The sequence below is a fragment of the Oncorhynchus masou genome, chromosome 20 (assembly GCF_036934945.1).
Source record: "Oncorhynchus masou masou isolate Uvic2021 chromosome 20, UVic_Omas_1.1, whole genome shotgun sequence".
Classification (NCBI taxonomy): domain Eukaryota; kingdom Metazoa; phylum Chordata; class Actinopteri; order Salmoniformes; family Salmonidae; genus Oncorhynchus; species Oncorhynchus masou.
The window spans coordinates 5,557,091-5,578,814 of NC_088231.1; the positions used below are offsets into that span (position 1 = coordinate 5,557,091).

General features: G+C 42.3%; 1 protein-coding gene across 3 annotated transcripts in view; it reads left to right on the plus strand.

Moving 5' to 3' along the window:
• The first annotated feature begins 2,857 nt into the window (after nt 1-2,857).
• LOC135506758 (integumentary mucin C.1-like) overlaps nt 2,858-21,724 on the plus strand; it is a 28,420-nt gene continuing 9,553 nt past the window's right edge. The window contains exons 1-9 of one of the 3 annotated variants that reach the window (XM_064926115.1): nt 2,858-2,983; nt 3,341-3,426; nt 16,767-17,047; nt 17,651-17,712; nt 17,912-18,072; nt 19,994-20,256; nt 20,399-20,460; nt 20,608-20,762; nt 21,269-21,696. In XM_064926115.1, coding sequence (XP_064782187.1) covers nt 3,375-3,426; nt 16,767-17,047; nt 17,651-17,712; nt 17,912-18,072; nt 19,994-20,256; nt 20,399-20,460; nt 20,608-20,762; nt 21,269-21,696 — 1,464 coding nt within the window. In that variant the 5' untranslated portion in view covers nt 2,858-2,983; nt 3,341-3,374. The remainder of the gene's footprint in view (nt 2,984-3,340; nt 3,427-16,766; nt 17,048-17,650; nt 17,713-17,911; nt 18,073-19,993; nt 20,257-20,398; nt 20,461-20,607; nt 20,763-21,268; nt 21,697-21,724) is intronic. The other 2 variants (XM_064926116.1, XM_064926117.1) reach the window with 2 other exon arrangements.

The window sequence follows — 21,724 nt, forward strand, 5'->3', positions numbered from 1 at the left end:
TAAGAAAATCTAAAAAATAATCTAAAATGAATAATATTTCTTATTAATTTCAAACAATGACTTTAGCATTATATTTTACCAATCCAGCATGGCATCCTCCCCATGCAGAAACATGTCTTCCACCTGGGAGTCAAAACTAGCTTCGCTGAAAGATTCATCTTCCTGAAGAAACTCGGTCTCGCTGTCTCGATCAATTTCCTCTATAAATTGGGTTAAATCTGTATACCTAGACTTTGTTTTAGCTTTTCCTGATTTATTCGCCATAATTTAAATATATAAACTTGTTGAAAATGCATTTGAATATGTACTGCTATGCGTAACACTGGTCTCCGTCAATAAGGATTTGCAATGGCGAATGAACCTCTTTTACGCCAGAGTTTATGACAAAGGCTGGTCTTCGAACGTATAACCATTGCATATTGCTGTTTACCTCAACTCATTGGTTATCTTCCAAGCTATATTTCAAGATGATCAGTGGTCATTGGGCCAAAAAACAGTCAATCAACGATAGACCGGTCCTACCATTGAGGTCATTGATTGGTGTCTTCAAATTGTTTTGTTTTGGTCAATACTTCCTAGGAAAATAACCCTCATGTATGGTTGTGTTAGTAACAACCAGAGGATTGCAATGAAATCAACCATGACTGGATAAAAGTTTGTTTAGTGTGTGTAATTATCATGAACGCTTCGTCCAAAGTTGAATGAGACGGAAATCACGAAGCAACCGGATTACAAATGTTTCGTGTTTGATTCTATCAAACAAAACGAACAATCACAGTGTAGTTCGGACACTTGGCACTGCCACCAGAGGAAGATCTTCAATGGTAAGTGATTTATTTTATTTTTATTTCTGACTTTCGTGATGCTAATGCATGGTTGGAAAATGCTCGTAATACTTGTGTGTGTGGGGCGCCGTCCTCAGAAAATCTCATGTTTCCTTTTGCAGTAAACCTTTTTGAAATCTGACACAGCGGCTAGATTAATAAGACGTTCATATTTTAAATGATGTAAGATACATGTATTTACAAGAAGGTTTAATACAACGAATGGTGCATTTAAAATGTTAGCTCTCTGCAGTTTCACCGGATGTTGGCCTGGTGGGACGTTAGCGTCTCACCTACCCTAGAGAAGTTGAGTGGTTGAGAAATGACTTTGAATGGGTGTATGTGAACTTCCGACTACAACTATAAGTTAACAGTGCATGTCAGAGCAAAAACCAAGGCAATGAATTGTCAATACAGCTCAGAGACGGGATTGTATCAAGGCACAGATCTGGTAAGTGGTACAAAAAATGTCTGCAACATTGAAGGTCCCCAAGAAGACAGTGGCCTCCATCATTCTGAAATGGAAGTTTGGAACCACCGAGACTCTTCCTAGACCTTGCCGTCGGCCTAAACTGAGCAATCGGGGGAGAAGGGCCTTGGTCAGGGAGGTGACCGAGAACCCGATGGTCACTCTGACATGGTTCCAGAGTTCTTCTGTGGGGATGGGAGAACCTTCCATAAGTACAACCGTCTCTGCAGCACTCCACCAATCAGGCTTTTATGGTAGAGTGGCCAGACGCTAGGTTCTCCTCATTTAAAAAGCACATGACATCCAGCTTGGAGTTTGCAAAAAGGCACTTAAAGGTATCTCAGACCATGAGAAACAAAGTTCTCTGATCTGATGTATCCAAGATTGAACTCTCTGGCCTGAATACCAAGTGTCACGTCTGGAGGAAACCTGGCACCATCCCTACAGTGACGCATGGTGGTGGCAGCATCATGCTGTGGGGATGTTTTTCAGGGGCAGGGACTGGGAGACTAGTCAGGACTGAGGGAAAGATTAACTTAGCAAAGTACAGAGATATTCTTGATGAGAACCTGCTCAAGAGCACTCAGGACCTCACACTGGGGTGAAGGTTCACCTTCCAAAAAGACAACAAGCTTAAGCACACAGCCAAGACAATGCAGAAGTGGCTTTGGGACAAGTCTCTGAATGTCCTTGAGTGGCTCAGCCAGAGCCCAGACCTGAACCTGATCGAACATCTCTGGAGAGACCTGAGAAAAGCTGTGCAGTGACACTCCCCAACAAACCTGACAGATCTTGAGATGGTCTGCAGAGAAGAATGGGATATGGGACCTCCCCAAATACAGGTGTGCCAGGCTTGTAGCGTCATACCCAAGATGTCTCAAGGCTGTAATCTCCGCCAAACAAAGTACTGAGTAAAGGGTCTGAATAATTATGTAAATGTGATATTTCATTTTTTCAAATGTAATTTATTTTAGAATTAGGCTGTGACATTACAACATGTGGAAAAGGTCTAAGGGTTTGAATACTTTCCGAATGCACTGTATCCCCATTGATTCTTGAAGAATATAACATTTAAATGCCTCATGAGCGTACTTCCACTGTCGTACTCAATCAGAACACAAAATATAAGCTTGTTTTTCTCCAATGTTTGTAAACAAAGTAAATGTTAACAAACAACGTATAGCCTCAGAACATGGTTAAAACACAAATGTCGATTTCAAGGATGGGATCCTGCTCTGTTTATGAATTTCAGACTGCTTACATTTCTCCAGCCCCATCCCTAAATGTTTTACCGAAACGTTGGGCGGAGAAATGTGTTAGGGAATGCTTCTGATAATCAGCTACTCTTCCTGGTGTCTGATGTCTAGACCTTTAATTAATCAAATGACATGTCCTTTCTTGTAATTCACCAGGGTTTCCGCGTTGTTTTGCCAGTTTGTTGAGAAACTCTGCATAAAAATGTTGTTTGGCCATTCGGTTTTAGGAATGATGAAGTGATGTGAGTGCTTATGTCATAACCCAATTACTTCCTCTCTTTAAATGCTCCCACATCTACACTCCCAAGTTAGTTGTCATTTGGCTGCAAGGCAGATAGTTCTACATCTGGAAATCAGTCAATTCATTATCATTCTATTGTGGAAAGAACGTAACAGGACTCCTCTTCGTGGTAAACATAGTTATATTTCTTAAGGTGAGTGATGGATGTCATGATATCTGTTCTTTGATTGAACATTAACAGTCTCTTCTCACACACCTGAATGCATGAGAGTTGGTCTGCTCTTTGGTTTGACTGTAGGCAGTCAAGCATATGAACACTTCTTACTACCGATGCATGTGTTGATTGATTTTACACTTTCAAATCACCTAGATTGTTAAATTAGCCAACATCGATAAAACATTTTTTTTTTAAACTACATTTAAAATACAATATTGGCTGGTTATTTCATTGATCAAATTCCACAAATCGTCCCTTTAATTGTCTGGTCCTATAATATTTTATTTGATAATTTGCTTCCAACTCTTCAATTTGTTCTCTACTCATTTGTAGGTGTTTCCAGGTAGTGGTAGCATTAAAAGGTGACATGTATTGGAAGATTTTGACAGCAGTTCTCTGCTTCTATGCAGTTGTTCCTGGTAAGTTTCTCCTGTTACTTACTCCTCTCTTGAGGAGCCATGTAATGCTTCTCCTCTGTCTCCTGTGTGACGGGAATGACATCAAAACAAGTTGATGGTATTGAAAGTTACTGTGTCATCAATATTGTTATTGCCAATCCCTGTCAATGTCAATTAAATAGTTGTTACTGGTGAATTACTGTATATTTTTTTGCGATTTTGTTCAAAATAAAAACTGAAATATCACAGTCCTGTTGGAAGGTGAACTATCGCCCCAATCTGAGGTCCTGAGAGCTCTAGAGTAGGTTTTCAACATGTATCTCTATCTCTATGTACTTTGCTCCGTTCCTTCCCTCAATCCTGATTAGCCTCCCAGTCGCGGCCAATGAAAAACATCCCCACAACAAGACGCAGCCACCACCATAATTCACCGTAGGGATGGTGCCAGGTTCCCTCCAGACGTGAAGCTTGGCATTCAGGCCACAGAGTTCAGTCTTGGTTTTAACAGCCTAGATAATCTTGTTTCTCATGTTCTGAGAGTCTTTAAGGTGCCTTGTGGCATACTCCAAGCGGGCTGTTGTGTACCTTTTCGTGATTAGTGGCTTCCGTCTGGCCACTGTACTATAAAGGCCAGAAAGGTGGAGTGCTACAGAGATGTTTGTCCTTCTGGAAGGTTCTCCCATCTCCACAGAGGAACTCTGGAGCTCTCTCAGAGCTAACATTGGGTTCTTGGTCACCTCCCTGACCAAGGCCCTTCTCCCCCGATTACTGTTAGGCTGGGCAGCCAGCTCTACGAAGAGTCTTGGTGGTTCCAAACTTCTTCCATTTAAGAATGATGTAGGCCACTGTGTTCTTGGGGAACTTCTCATTAAGCATTCAGCAGGAGGAGGTCTGGCCGTGCCCAGTTGTATGGGCTACAGAGGAAGTGAGTCGAGAGCCCTCTGTGATTTCCGAGGGATCGCGGGTGACATCGGCTTCTCCCGGGATCTTACGGGATTCCTTGGAGGCGAGGTGGGTGCTGTGGATGAGCGAGTGTGACCTGGAGCAGATCTCCTTTCCCTCCTATGTTCCCGTAGCCGCCCATCAATCCGTAAGGTCAATGCTATGAGCGACTTGAGATCCATGGGAAGCTCCCCGGCTGAAAGCACGTCTTTAACCACCTCCAATAATACATGCATGAACGTGTCGAACAGAGCTTCCGGGTTACAGGCACTCTCGGTGGCCAAAGTGCAAAAATCTACTTCGTAGTCTGCCGCACTACGGGAGTCTTGACTCAGTTGCAGTAGCTGACGATCAGCCTCTCTCCTGGACAACGGAGAATCAAACACCTTTCTAACCTCCGCCACAAACTCCTCCAGACTGAGGCAAACGGTGGATTGTTGCTCCCACACCACCACTGCCCAGGTGAGAGCCCTCCCAGATATCAGCATGATCATGTACGCTTTCCTTGAGCAAACCGAGGGAAACAAAGAGGGCTGCAGCTCAAAGATGAGAGAACATTAGGAGAGATACACCCGGCTGGATCTCCAGCGTGGTGCTCCGGAGGAGGTAAGCGGGGTTCTCGGGAAGCCAGGGTATATTGGGGAGAAGTGCTGTTGGTAGAGAGGTATCGGACAGTTGGGGGGATTACAGTTGTGGCTTGCTGCTTAGTAGATAACCTATGGAATTGCTCCAGCAATGTGATGAAAGTGTGGTCGTGGCATTCCACCAAGGTCAGGAGGTGGATGGTTCAGCTCTCAGATAATTTATTTTTAACACGGGGCAGACAAAGGGCAGGTTGAGGACAGGCAGAGATTCGTAATTCATAACTAGGTCAGATTCCGACAGGTACAGGACGGCAGGCAGGCTCAGGGTCAGGGCAGGCAGAATGGTCAAAACTGGGAGGACTAGAAAAGAGAAACTAGAGATACTGGAAAACACGCTGGTAAGACTTGACAAGACAAGACGAACTTGCAACAGACCACCAGAAAATGTGTGGATAACGGGATAAAATGGGAGACACCTGCTGGGGGGGGTGGAGACAAGCACAAGACAGGTGAAATAGATCAGGGTGAGGCATGTTTTATGCTGCATGAGTCAATACATTGTATTCTAAGCAAAATAGTTAGTAATAATGATGCAAAGTGTAAACAAACAAGACAGACAGACAGACATATATCAAGCAGATAGACAGGCAGACATGTCTGTCGGTTTTTATATCTGTTCTCTCTCTGTTCTCTCAGTTCTCTCTCACACTCTCTTCTCTAATCCCTCCTCTCTCTATCTTCATCTGTCTAACTCTCTACCTTACAGTTATACCCCCTCCTCTTCTCTCTCCCTCCCCCTTCTTTCATCCCCTTCACCCTCTTTGCCCTTTCTCTCTCCCTCTCTCTCTAACTCCCCTCTCCCCCTCCCTCACTCTACCCCTTCTCTCACCCTCCTCCCGGGACAGACAGACTGACAGACTGACTGACAGGCAGGCAGACATATCCACTCATAGACAGACAGACTCATAGACAGACATGTCTTTTGGTTGTTATAGCTTCTCTCTCTCTCTCTTTCTACCTCTCTCTACCTCTCTCTACCTCTCTCTACCTCTCTCAACCTCTGCCATATTGTGGATTCAGAGCTATCTATCCAATAGAACTCAAAGAGTTTTATTCAATGGAATCTTCTCTAATGTCAAACATGTAAAATGTGGTGTACCGCAGGGCAGCCTCTACTCTTTTCTATTTTTAACAGTGACCTGCCACTGACATGAGTTTTTTTCAATTGCTAAAACACTGAAACCCATTGGCTGAACAAAGTTCTCAGTTGCCTGGACTCATTAAGCTAATTATGCAGACTGTTGTCAATACCTTAAACCATTTCACATGGTAAAACACAATTTGCAGATCTCACTTAGACTTTTTTAGCAAGACTCTAAACACATTCTCATTCAGTGGGGCAAAAAAAGTATTTAGTCAGCCACCAATTGTGCAAGTTCTCCCACTTAAAAAGATGAGAGAGGCCTGTTATTTTCATCATCGGTACACTTCAACTATGACAGACAAAATGAGAAAAAAATATCCAGAAAATCACATTGTAGGATTTTTTATGAATTTATTTGCAAATGATGGTGGAAAATAAGTATTTGGTCACCTACAAACAAGCAAGATATCTGGCTCTCATAGACCCCTAACTTCTTCGTTAAGAGGCTCCTCTGTCCTCCACTCGTTACCTGCATTAATGGCACCTGTTTGAACTTGTTATCAGTATAAAAGACACCTGTCCACAACCTCAAACAGTCACACTCCAAACTCCACTATGGCCAAGACCAAAGAGCTGTCAAGAGCACCCGGCCGGGAAGACTGAATCTGCAATAGGTAAGCAGCTTGGTTTGAAGAAATCAACTGTGGGAGCAATTATTAGGAATTGGAAGACATACAAGACCACTGATAATCTCCCTCGATCTGGGGCTCCACGCAAGATCTCACCCCGTGGGGTCAAAATGATCACAAGAACGGTGAGCAAAAATCCCAGAACCACACGGGGGGATCTAGTGAATGACCTGCAGAGAGCTGGGACCAAAGTAACAAACACACTACACACTACACACTACGCCGCCAGGGACTCAAATCCTGCAGTGCCAGACGTGTCCCCCTGCTTAAGCCAGTACATGTCCAGGCCCGTCTGAAGTTGGCTAGAGAGCATTTGGATGATCCAGAAGAAGATTGGGAGAATGTCATATGGTCAGATGAAACCAAAACTCAACTCGTCGTGTTTGGAGGACAAAGACTGCTGAGTTGCATCCAAAGAACACCATAACTACTGTGAAGCATGGGGGTGGAAACATCATGCTTTGCGGCTGTTTTTCTGCAAAGGGACCAGGACGACTGATCCTTGTAAAGGAAAGAATGAATGCGGCCATGTATTGTGAGATTTTGAGTGAAAACCTCCTTCCATCAGCAAGGGCATTGAAGATGAAACGTGGCTGGGTCTTTCAGCATGACAATGATCCCAAATACACCGCCCGGGCAACGAAGGAGTGGCTTCGTAAGAAGCATTTCAAGGTCCTCGAGTGGCCTAGCCAGTCTCCAGATCTCAACCCCATAGAAAATCTTTGGAGGGAGTTGAATGTCCATGTTGCCCAGCAAACCCCCAAAACATCACTGCTCTAGAGGAGATCTGCATGGAGGAATGGGCCAAAATACCAGCAACAGTGTGTGAAAACCCTGTGAAGACTTACAGAAAACATTTGGCATATGATACAAATTACAGGACCCCTCTCATATTTTTAAGTGGGAGAACTTGCACAATTGGTGGCTGACTAAATACTTTTTTGCCCCACTGTATGTCACTGATTGAACACAACCACTCAAAATTGATTTAACCTGTTTCAAATAATGCTACACAACCAATATAAGCCATTTCAGAGAGCACACAGGTTGTTGAAGGTGGGAAGGAGAAAGTCTGAAAATGGATACTGTAGTACAGTGCATTGTAGGCTGTATACTGTACAATGGACAAATTGTATGGCCCTGAACATTGAGCTTTCCATTTATTAACAGTACTGACTGCTCAATAGATTTTGACTGGTTGCAGGTTCATATCAACAAAGAACAAGTATTACAGTATCACAAGGACATCACAAGTAGAGGAGTTACACAAGTCAGAAATAACGATAAAATTAATCACATACCTTTGATGATCTTCACATGGTTGCACTCACAAGCCTCCCATTTACTCAATAAATGTTTGTTTTGTTCGATAAAGTCCCTCTTTATATCCAAAAACCTCAGTTTTGTTTGCACGTTCAGTATTGTTCAGTATTCCACAGGCTCAAAGGCAGTCACAACAGGCAGATGAAAAATCCAAAAAGTATCAGTAAAGTTCGTAGAAACATGTCAAGCGATGTTTATAATCAATCCTCAGGTTGTTTTTAATCAAAATAATCAATAATGTATATATATTGTTTTATAATATGTGTATTATTTTACAATAAAAAAATCTAATAAAAAAGACAGCAATACTAACAATGACATTCATTGTACTGTTGAATGGGATGGCGAATTTAGAGGACAAAACAAACACAAAATAAAACAAAATCCTATTAGGTGGTACATGCATAATACATGCATAATATTTCAACCAAACAAAAGATTTGTCAATATAAAAGAAAGACGCGCTCTCGGTCGCACGCATGAAAAACCTCTGGGACACTGCGGTGTCCACTCATTCAGAGTGGGCTTAGTCCCTCAATTTTCAGAGTACAAGCCTGAAACAATTTCTAAAGACTGTTGGCATCTAGTGGAAGCCATATGAAGTGAAATTTGAGTCCTAAGTCAATGGAATCTTTATAGGCAGTCAATGGAAAACTACAAAGATAAAAAATAATTCTCAGGTTTTCGCCTAACATTTCAGTTCTGTTATACTCACAGACATTATTTTAACAGTTTAAGAAACTTGAGTGTTTTCTATCCAATTCTACTAATTAGGCATATCCTATCTTCTGGGACTGAGTAGCAGGCAGTTTACTTTGGGCACACTTTTCATCCGGAAGTGAACATCTCTAAAACTAAGAGCATTGTATTTGGTACAAATCATTCGTTAGGTGCTAGACCTCAGCTGAATCTGCTAATGAATGTTGTGGCTGTCGAACAAGTTGAGGAGACTAAATTACTTGACGTTATCATAGAATGTAAACTGTCATGGTCAAAACATATACAGTTGAAGTCAGAAGTTTACATACACCTTAGCCAAATACATTTAAACTCAGTTTTTCACAATTCATTACATTTTATCCTAATACAAACAATTGGTCAGTTAGGATCACCACTTCATTTTAAGCTTTTCAGCTTTTATTTATTTCATCACATTCCCAGTGGGTCAGAAGTTTACATACACTCAATTAGTATTTGATAGCATTGACTTTAAATTGTTTAACTTGGGTTAAACGTTTCGGGTAGCCTTCCACAAGCTTCCCACAATACGTTGGGTGAATTTTTGCCCATTCCTCCTGATAGAGCTGGTGAAGCTGAGTCATGTAGGCCTCCTTGCTCGCACACACTTTTTAGGTTCTGCACACACATTTTCTATAGGATTGAGGTCAGGGCTTTGTGATGGCCACTCCAATATAGTCGTGGCCAAAAGTTTTGAGAATGACACAAATATTAATTTTCACAAAGTTTGCTGCTTCAGTGTATTTAGATATTTTTGTCAGATGTTACTATGGAATACTGAAGTATAATTACAAGCATTTCATAAGTGTCAAAGGCTTTTATTGACAATTACATAATGTTGATGCAAAGAGTCATTATTTGTAGTGTTGACCCTTCTTTTTCAAGACCTCTGCAATCCACCCTGGCATGCTGTCAATTAACTTCTGGGCCACTTCCTGACTGATGGCAGCCCATTCTTGCATAATCAATGCTTGGAGTTTGTCAGAATTTATGGGTTTTTGTTTGTCCACCCGAATTTTGAGGATTGACCACAAGTTCTCAATGGGATTAAGGTCTGGTGAGTTCCCTGGCCATGGACCCAAAATATCAATGTTTTTTTCCCCAAGCCACTTTCTTATCACCATTGCCTTATGGCAAGGTGCTCCATCATGTTGGATAAGGCATTGTTCGTCACCAAACTGTTCCTGGATGGTTGGTAGAAGTTGCTCTCAGAGGATGTGTTGGTACCATTCTTTATTCATGGCAGTGTTCTTGGGCAAAATTGTGAGTGAGCCCACTCCCTTGGCTGAGAAGCAACCCCACACATGAATGTTCTCAGGATGCTTTACTATTGGCATGACACAGGACTGATGGTAGTGCTCACCTTGCCTTCTCCAGACAAGCTTTTTTTCCGGATGCCCCAAACATTCGGAAAGGGGATTCATCAAAGAAAATGACTTTACCCCAGTCCTCAGCAGTCCAATCCCTGTACCTTTTGCAGAATATCAGTCTGTCCCTGATGTTTTTCCTGAGAGAAGTGGCTTCTTTGCTGCCCTTCTTGATACCAGGCCATCCTCCAAAAGTCTTCACCTCACTGTGCATGCAGATGCACTCACAACTGCATGCTGCTATACCTGAGCAAGCTCTCAGCCCCGATCCCGCAGCTGAATCAACTTTAGGAGATGGTCTTGGCTCTTGCTGGACTTTCTTAGGCACCCTGAAGCCTTCTTCACAACAATTGAACTGCTCTCCTTGAAGTTCTTGATGATCTGATAATTGGTTGATTTATGTGCAATCTTACTGGCAGCAAAATCCTTGCATGTGAAGCCCTTTTTGTTCAAAGCAATGATGACAGCACCTGTTTCCTTGCAGGTAACCAAACCATGGTTGACAGAGGAAGAACAATGTTTCCAAGCACCACCCTCCTTTTAAAGCTTCTATTCTGTTATTTGAACTCAATCAGCATGACAGAGTGATCTCCAGCCTTGTCCTCGTTAACACTCACACCTGTGTTAACTAGAGAATCACTGACATGATGTCAGCTGGTTCTTTTGTGGCAGGGCTGAAATCAGTGGAAATGTTTTTTGGGGATTCAGTTCATTTGCATGGCAAAGAGGGACTTTGCAATGATTTGCAATTCATCTGATCACTCTTCATAACATTCTGGAGTATATGCAAATTGCCATCATACAAACTGCGGCAGCAGACTTTGTGAAAATGTATATTTGTGTCATCCTCAAAACTTTTGGCCACGACTGTACATTTACTTTGTTGTCGTTAAGCCATTTGGAAGTATTGTCCATTTGGAAGACCCATTTGCGACCAAGCTTTAACTTCCTGAATAATGTCTTGAGGTGTTGCTTCAATATATCCACATAATTTTCCAGCCTCATGATGCCATCTATTTTGTGAAGTGCACCAGTCCCTCCTGCAGCAAAGCAACCCCACAACATGATGCTGCCACCCCTGTGCTTCATGGTTGGGATGGTGTTATTTGGCTTGCAAGCCTCCCCTTTTCACTCCAAACATAACAATGGTCATTATGGCCAAACAGTGCTATTTTTGTTTCATCAGACCAGAGGATATTTCTCCAAATAGTATGATCTTTGTCCCCATGTGCAGTTGCATACCGTAGTTTGTCTTTTTTATAGCGGTTTTGGAGCAGTTGCATCTTCCTTGCTGAGTGGCATTTCAGGATATGTTGATATAGGACTCGTTTTACTGTGGATATAGATACATTTGTACTTGTTTCCTCCAGCATGTTCACAAGGTTTGTTGCTGTTGTTCTGGGATTGATTTTCACTTTTCACAACAGTGTGCATTCGTCTCTAGGAGACAGAACGCATCTCCTTCCTGAGTGGTATGACGGCTGCGTAGTCCCATGGTGTTTATACTTGCATACTATTGTTTGTACAGATGAACATGGTACCTTCAGGCGTTTGGAAATTGCTTCCAAGGATGAACCAGAATTGTGGAGGTCTACAATTATTTTTCTGAGGTCTTGGCTGATTTCTTTTGATTTTCCCATGATGTCAAGCAAAGAGGCACTGAGTTTGAAGGTATGCCTTGAAATACATCCACAGGTACACCTCCAATTGACTCAAATTATGTCAATTAGCCTATAAGAAGCTTCTAAAGTCATGAAATAATTTTCTAGTATTTTCAATGCTGTAAAGGGCACAGTCAACTTTGTGCATGTAAACTTCTCACCCACTGGAATTGTGATAATTATAAGTGAAATAATCTGTCTGTAAACAATTGTTGGAAAAATTACTTGCGTCATGCACAAAGTAGATGTCCTAACCGACTTGCCAAAACGTTAGTTGGTAACAAGAAATTTGTGGAGTGGTTGCAAAATGACTCCAACCTGTGCGTATGTAAACTTCTGACTTCAACTGTAGATATAATGGTTGTAAAGAGATTCTCTGCTTTTTTGACACCGCACTCGAAAAAGCAAGTTCTACAGGCTTGAGAATTGCTTTTTATTGTAATCAGAGGGCTGTTATAAGTACTATGCACACCAGTCTCTCTTGGCTAAGAGTTGAGGAGAGACTGACTGCATCACTTCTTCTTTTGATAAGAAACATTCATATGTTGAAAATCCCATTTTTTTTGCATAGTCAACTTACACACAGCTCTGACACACACACACTTAACCCACCAGACATGCCACCAGGGTTCTTTTCACAGTCCCCAAATCCAGAACAAATTCAAGGAAATGTGCATGGAACTTCCTTCCATCTCATATTGCTCAAACATACATCAAATCTGGTTTCAAAAAACAGATAAAGCAACACCTCGCGGGCACAACGCCTCTCCCTTATTTGTCCTAGATAGTTGGTGTGTATGCATTGATATGTAGTCAACGTGTGCCTTCATTTTTTTTTACGCAGTTCTGTCCTTGAGCCGTTCTTGTCTAATGATGTTCTGCATTATGTCATTCTTTATTATGTTTCATGTTTTGTGTCGACCCCAGGAAAAGTAGCTGCTACTTTTGCAACAGCTAAAGGGGATCCTAATAAAATTCCAAATACCAAATACCCGGACAGACAGGCAGTTTCAAGTTTCAAGTTCTTCTCAAAATATTTGACTGATATTCTCTTCAGAATTAATTCTAACAAGGCAGTTTGTTTATTGTGTTATTTTTTGCCCCACTGTAAATGCTCTCGGGCTGATTGACTTACATTGTCATATGCTGGTGATTTGGAAAGGTTCAACCTTTTTAACCCCTCAAAACTGTTCCTATGACCCCCAATTAACTCACTTCCTATAATCACAGGAAGCTGATTTTGAATGTATGACTTCCTGGGGACACCTTTTAAAAATTTACCGAATTTTAGTCTTTACGTTAAGAATTGACTGTTCTACAGACGATGGAAGACAGTATTTTTGTGTAACCTCAGGGAGAGAATGAAGGACCATGTCGAGAATGAATTAAATCACCTCCTATTTCCACATAAGCTGAACCTTAACACAGGCAATCCATATACAGTCAGAATGGATTTTGTGAAAAGACAGTTAGCTAGCTCAATCGAGTCCACGGGGCGTCATGGATATGTAAGGGATGTAGGTAATGCTTTTCTATGGAAGAAAGGCCTTGTTCTTGCTGTAAAGAGTTCATTTCACATGGTCAGCTGTAATCTTGCGTTCATCGAGAGCTTCTACTGAACTATCCCAAATGTGAATTGTCTTTCTAGTCTCAACCATTCTGCAGATGTCACTCACAGTCCTAGCCTTAACCACTAGCAGACCGGACACTCCCGCATCCCCTGCAAGGCCGGGCCCATGTGCCCGTCATCTATGTCTATTTTGTTTTATAAAGAAATATTTTTTTTGTTTTATACAGCTTTTTTCACTCCAGACACAAATGTATACATACGAAAAACAACTTACATAAGCACACAAACAATGACTACATTTCATCAGCCCAGACGTGCATGCTCACACCCCCATCCCTAGTGCCTGCATTATTGTTTGTCACATGGCCTTAAATTGCACAGATTTGTTTTTCCTCTGTCAACCATGCTTTTTCAATATTTTAATACTAGTCATTTGATTTTACATTGTGTTAGTGATGGCGGATTGATTGATTTCCAAGTTTGTAGTCTAACGTTTTCTTGAAATGTGTAACGATCGTCGTTGGAATGAGGTGAGGACCAATGTGCAACATGGTAATTGTCCATCGTTTTAATAAAGTAAATGAACACTGAACAAAAACAACAAAGTGAACGAACGAAACCAGAAACAGTTCTGTCTGGTGCAGATACAAACACTCAACATAAAACAATCACCCACAACTCAAGGGTGAAAACAGGCTGCCTAAGTATGGTTCTCAATCAGCGACAACGATACACAGCTGCCTCTGATTGAGAACCATACCAGGCCAAACACAGAAATACCAAATCATAGAAAAAGAACATAGACCGCCCACCCAACTCACGCCCTGACCATACTAAAACAAAGACATAACAAAAGAACTAAGGTCAGAACGTGACAATATGAGTGATGAGAAGAGAATCGTCCAGCCCATTGTGTATCTCACTATATCCCCATATGCCATGTCTTGAAATATGTAGACAAATAGATTAAAAGTGAGTTTATAATGGAGTACTTCTGATAGCCAACTTTCTAGCTCCGCCCGTAATTTTTGGACTTCATAGCATCCCCAGCAGCGATATTGAGGAATTATTAGTTTTACACGTAACTCTGCCGTTCTGCTGTAAATCACTTTGAAAGTAACCCTACAAAAAGTAAATAATACACCTTTTTATTTTATACGTAGGAAGTTGTGTTTTTCAATAATCTACATGGGTAGTAGGTGCGTCAGAGACAATATGCCTATCATTGCCATGCATCTAATTGGCCTCTTGCTCAGCCCCGGCTTCCTCACTTAATTGGCTATCAAGTTTTTTTTTAAGTAAATTGGATCAGCAGATCGGACTCGGATACGGAGAGTGAGATGGATAAACAAAAGGCAAGACCAAGTGGTGCACAAAAATGCAAAGAAAAAGTATTATCTGATTAAGCTCGTACCAAACTATCGAAGATTATTCAGACCAGTCAGCGAAGCCACCTCGTCCTCGACTGACGCAACACCATTGCATGTGGAAGAAGCTAGTACTTCTGCAGCAGCTTTCGATAGCAGCCCCCCAATCCCAACAGATACCTCACTGCCAGCAATGACAGCAATGGCAGTGGCCTTGCTCCTCTTCCTCTCCACGAGAATAGTCACAGTTCATCTCGTGAGAGCATTGGTTTTCCATCTCCTCCTCCTCCTCTCCCAGAAAACCAAGCTGATGACCAGAGACCCTGCAGCGCTAATGAGTGAGATTGTCCTTCTCTGAACATTGGTAGGCCAGCTACGAGTGAGTTACGTCCTGACAGGGTCAATTTCCCCGTTGATTTAAATTATGACAACATTAAATCAGTGTCAATATAAATAGTCCGGGTGGCCATTTGATTAATTGTTCAGCAGTCTTATGGATTCGGGGTAGAATCTGTTAAGGAGCCAATTGGTCCTAGACTGCTTGCCATGCGGTAGCAGAGAGAACAGTCTATGAAGTACTGGAGTCTTTGACAATTTTTTAGTCTTTACTCTGACATTGCCTAGTATATGGGTCCTGGATGGCAGGAAGCATGACCCCAGTGATGTACTGGGTCGTACGCACTATCCTCTGCAGTGTCTTGCGGATGGAGGCCGAGCAGTTGCCATACCAGACAGTGATGCAACCCATCAGGATGCTCTCAATGGTGCAGCTGTTAAACCTTTTGAGAATCTGAAAACCCATACCAAATCTTGTCAGTCTCCTGAGGGGGAATAGGTTTTGTTGCGCCCTCTTCACCACTCTCTTGGTGTGCTTGGACCATGTTAGTTTGTTGCTGATGTGGACACCAAGGAACTTGAAGCTCTCAACCTGCTCCACTACAGCCCCGTCGATGAGAATGGGGGAGGGCTCGGTCCTCCTATTCCTGTCGTCCATAATCATGTCCTTTGTCTTGATCACATTGAGGGAGAGGTTGTGCCATTGCACAACCCGGTCAGGTCTCTGACCTCCTCCCTATAGGCTGTCTCATCGTTGTCTGTGATCAGGCCTACCACTGTTGTATCATCAGCAAACTGAATGATGGTACTGGAGCCTGAATGCCAAGCGTCAACCTTCTCCAGAGCACTCAGGACCTCACACTGGTCAGGATCGACAAGAAGTTGAACGCCGCAAACTAGAGAGAGATCCTTGATGAAAACCTTCTCCAGGGCACTCAGGACATCACACTGGGACGAAGGTTCACCCTCCAACAGGACAACGACCCTTAGCACAAAGCCAAGAAAATGCAGGAGTGGCTTCGGGACAAGTCTCTGTATGTCCTTGAGTGGCCCAGCCAGAGCCCGGTCTTGAACCCGATCGAACATCTCTGGGAAACCTGAAAATAGCTGAAGAGCGAAGTTCCCCATCTAACCTGACAGGGCTTTAGAGGATCTGCAGAGAAGAATGAGAGAAACTCCGCAAATACAGGTGTTCCATGCTTGTAGCGTCATATCTAAGAAGACGCGAGGCTGTACTTTCTGCCTGAGGTGCTTCAACAAAGTACTGAGTAAGGGTCTGAATACTTCTGCAAATGTGATATTTCAAAAAAAAAAAATTCAATTTTTTATTCATTTGCAAACATTTTTAAGAACATGTTTTTACTTCGTCATTTTGGGGTATTGTGTGTAGATTGATGGTGGGGGGAAAACTATGTAATCCATTTTAGAATAAGGCTGAAATGTAACAAAATCGGGAAAAAGTCAAGGGGTCTGAATACTTTCCGAAAGCACCACAAGATTGCAACACTATGTAGCAACAATGTGTGTTGTAATCAGCAATAAATTTGTGTTCTACTGAGAAAATATTATGCTCAAGATTATTACACGGAAATGTAATACAGATAATGGTTCATTATATAAATGCATTCACTGTTTTTCAGTAAAACCTACTGCATCCACAGCATCTCCCACAACAACTGGAAATGCAACAACAACAGCCACAGCTGCCAACACTACATCCACATATGCCAACAATATCACCACAACTGCCAACACTACAACAACAGCTGCCCCCACAACAACCATAGCCGCTCCAACTACAACGCCCTCGCCCCCAGTTGTTTTTGACCTGGTATTCAGATCAGATGAGGTTTTCAGTCCTGCTCTGACAAATACCTCTTCACCATTGTTCCAGAGTCTGGTAACGAAGACAATTCAAGCGGTAAGATCCACGTTTACCACGCAATAGGAAAGTACCAGGCATCCACAGTAATGATTTAAATTAAAGGCAGCTCATCTGGGCCATTGAGCTTGCTTTGACAACCAATTTCAAATTAAATTAAAAATAGGAATTTTGTTTGGCACATTTTCATTATCTCAAAAATTACTTTTAGTGAAATGATCATGTGGATTTCATCATAGGACCCCTGTATTTTTTAAACACACATTCAAACATTCATAACAGGAAGTGAAAGTTTGCTAAACAGAATATCATTTACCACAGATAACAGTACCAATTGTGCATAACATGGGAAATCACAAGACTGTAAAATGTTGTTGACCTCTAAAACAGCATTTTAGAATAATGAAGTTATTGAAATATTGTTTTATATTTTTAGAATTTCTTGAAAAATATCCTCTACCAGGCGGATGAGTTGCCCATTAATTAGAGGAATGCTGTTTAGTCAATGCTATCTATTATGGATAATGGAGAAATGTTGCTCTGGGATTTGTTTTGAGCAAATAGAACAATATTTTCATATTCATATCAGTATTTACTGTCTCACATGTCACTGAATCACTCTTTATCATTTTTGTTTTTCAGCTTGAGCCTCTGTTTAAGGCACATTTCCCAAACTTCATAAGACTGATTGTGGTGGGTTTCAGGTCAGTAAGCTGTAACACTCAGTATACAAAGTCAATAACATTTATAACCCTTTTGTATACCCAGTGTAATTTATTTCTAAATCAGTATTACCATTAAACAGTTTTAAATAGCCAGTACAACGGTTTACTGCTATCAGCAACCACCAAACTAATAATAAAAAATAAAATATTCGGTCTATGCCTTGTTTTGTCATCCCAGGAATGGTTCCATCATCACAGACACCCAGCTGGAGTTTGCTGCCGCTAACACAACTGCTAATGCGACCACACCTTTTGCTGATGCCGTGGCTACTACTCTGAAGGCTGCGATCACCAATGGAAGTTTGAGTATCAACATCTCAGCCAATTTCAAGATTACTGGTCAGTTCTTGCACACTTCAACATTATACATTTAAGCAATAAGGCACGAGGGGGTGTGGTATATGGCTAGTATACCATGGCTAAGGGCTGTTCTTAAGCACGACGCATCGTGGAGTGCCTTGACACTGCCCTTATCTGTGGTATATCAAAATCAAATCAAATTGCATTTGTCACATGTGCCATACAGTGAAATGCTGTAAGGCGCCGGTACGGAGTCAATGTGCCAGGGCACCAGTGTTGAGGTAAATTATAAATGTAGGTAGAGTTATAGATAATAACAGAGAATAGCAGAATTGTTCCAGGGGTGGGGGCAATTCTAGCAGTCTGGGTAGCCATTAGATATTCTGTTCAGGATTCTTATGGCTTGGGGGTAGAAATTATTTAGGAGCCTCTTGGATCTTGACTTGGCGCTCCATACCGCTTGCCATGCGGTAGCAAAGAGAACCGTCTATGACTAAGGGTGGCTGGAGTCTTTGACAATTTTTACGGTATTCCTTTGACACCGCCTGGTATAGAGGTCCTGGATGGCAGGAAGCTTGGCCACAGTGATGTACAGGGCCATACTCACTATCCTCTGTAGTGCCTTGCGGATGGAGGCAGAGCCGTTGCCATACCAGGCAGTGATGCAACCCGACATGATGCTCTCAATGGTGCAGCTGTTAAACCTTTTGAGGATCTGAATACCCATACCAAATCTTGTCAGTCTCCTGAGGGGGAATAGGTTTTGTCGTGCCCTCTTCACGACTGTCTTGGTGTTCTTGGGCCATGTTAGTTTGTTGGTGATATGGACACCAAGGAACTTGAAGCTCTATACCTGCTTACACTACAGCCCGGTCGATGAGAATGGTGGCGGGCTCGGTCCTCCTATTCCTGTCGTCCATAATCATGTCCTTTGTCTTGATCACGTTGAGGGAGAGGTTGTGTCATTGCACAACACGGTTAGGTCTCTGACCTCCTCCCTATAGGCTGTCTCATCGTTGTCGGTGATCAGGCCTACCACTGTTGTATCATCAGCAAACTGAATGATGGCATTGGAGCCTGAATGCCAAGCGTTACGTCGGGAGGAAACCTGGCACCATCCCTTAGGTGAAGCAAGGTGGTGGCAGCATCATGCTGTGGGGATGTTTTTCAGCGACAGGGACTGGAAGACTCATCAGGATCGACAGGAAGTTGAACGCCGCAAACTAGAGAGAGATCCTTGAAGAAAACCTTCTCCAGGGCACTCAGGACATCACACTGGGACGAAGGTTCACCCTCCAACAGGACAACGACCCTTAGCACAAAGCCAAGAAAATGCAGAAGTGGCTTCGGGACAAGTCTCTATATGTCCTTGAGTGGCCCAGCCTGAGCCCGGTCTTGAACCCGATCGAATATCTCTGGGACACCTGAAAATAGCTGTAGAGCGAATCTCCCCATCTAACCTTACAGAGCTTTAGAGGATCTGCAGAAAAGAATGGGAGAAACTCCCCAAATACAGTTGTTCCAAGCTTGTAGCGTCATATCCAAGAAGAAGCGAGGCTGTAGTTTCTGCCTGAGGTGCTTCAACAAAGTACTGAGTAAGGGTCTGAATACTTCTGTAAATGTGATATTTCAATTTTTTATTTTTTATTCATTTGCAAACATTTTTAAGAACATGTTTTTACTTTGTCATTTTGGGGTATTGTGTGTAGATTGATGGTGGGGGGAAAACTATGTAATCCATTTTAGAATAAGGCTGAAATTTAACAAAATCGGGAAAAAGTCAAGGGGTCTGAATACTTTCCGAAAGCACCACAAGATTGCAACACTATGCAGCAACAATGTGTGTTGTAATCAGCAAGAAATTAGTGTTCTACTGAGAAAATTTTATGCACGAGATGGTGTACACGAAAATGTAATACAGATGTTGATTCATTATATAAATGCATTCACTGTATTTCAGTGAAACCGACTCCATCCGCAGCATCTCCCACCACAACTGGAAATGCAACAACAACAACCACAGCTGTCCCCACAACAACCACAGCTGCCAACACTACAACCACAGCTGCTAACACTACAACCACAGCTGCTGTTGCCCCGACAACCACCGCAGCCCCAAATGTTTTGCTTCTAGTGTTCAGTTCAGATGAGACCTTCACCGAAACTCTCTCAAACAACACCTCGCAAGCTTTCCAGGATCGGGCTACTACTATAAAAAATGAGGTAAGAATTTTTTTTTGCAATCAAGCAGCAAATAGAGTTTGTAACGTTAGTTGATTTCAAATTTCCCAGCTATGAACCTTCTAAGGTCTGTGATTTCTGTCTTGATCCTGAAGTCTTCATACCATCTCTGTTTGCTTTTCAGATTGAGCCAGTCTATCGCAAAGTCTTTAGAAGTTTCATTCAGCTTGTTGTGTTGAGTTTCAGGTGAGTGGCAGCCTGAGTTCAATAATGATCTGGGTGTTCTTCTAATAGATGCGCAAATTGTCCTTTTTCCAATTTACTTCAGCCACTTCTAAGGGACTGTACCACTTTTTTTTTACCTTAGCTCTGTTCCTTGTTTTGCATTCGCAGACGTGGGTCCATCATCACAGAAAGCAGAATGGAGTTTGGACTTACTGGTAACGGGACTGCACCCACTGCTAATTCGGTGAAAGATACTCTGGTGGATGCAGTCAACGAAGGGAGTATAGATATCCGTGTCAATACCAGCTCCATCGTTGTCAGCGGTCAGTTCAACACATCACCTACTGATATTTCTGACATGTCACGCTCAATATTTCACCACAATCATAGCTGCACATCTTCATTCTGCGTCACTTCACTATACCATGCACTTGACATAAGGTGGCACAATGTCACTCTATTCAGGGCAACACATAACAAGTCAGACAGGGACACAGTTGAACATAAATAAACGTTACCATTTACACCAATTACGGCAGAAAGGACTAGTGTCTACTGTTCTTTTCCGTCACTTTTGTCTTAAACTCACCCAGGCAACTCTTGTTCAGATAGTGATGATGATTATAAATTGTACATGTGTTTCAAGTGTTTTAACGGGAATCCCATTTTTATGTCCACAGTTCTAAGCTCATCCATGTCTCCAGTGGTAAACAGTGTGTTTTCCTCTTTTGGAATGACCCTGGTTTTTGTACACGAAAATGTAATACAGATGTTGATTCATTATATAAATGCATTCACTGTTTTTCACTAAAACCGACTCCATCCGCAGCAACTCCCACCTCAACTGGAAATACAAAAACGACAACCACAGCTGTCCCCACAACAACCACAGCTGTCCCCACAACAACCGCAGATGCCAACACTACAACCACAGCTGCCAACACTACAACCACAGCTGCCAAAACCACAACCACAGCTGCAAACACTACAACCACTGCTGCCAACACTACAACCACAGCTGCCAACACTACATCCACATCTGCCAAAACCACAACCACAGCTGCCAACAATATCACCACAGCTGTCCCCAAAACAGCCACAGCTGCCAACACAACAACCACAGCCGCTCCAACTACAACACCCTTGCCCACATTTGTTTTGAATCTGGTATTCAGATCAGATGAGGCTTTCAGTCCTGCTCTGACAAATACCTCTTCACCTTTGTTCCAGAGTCTGGTAACGAAGACAATTCAAGCGGTAAGATCCTCGTTTACCATGCAATAGG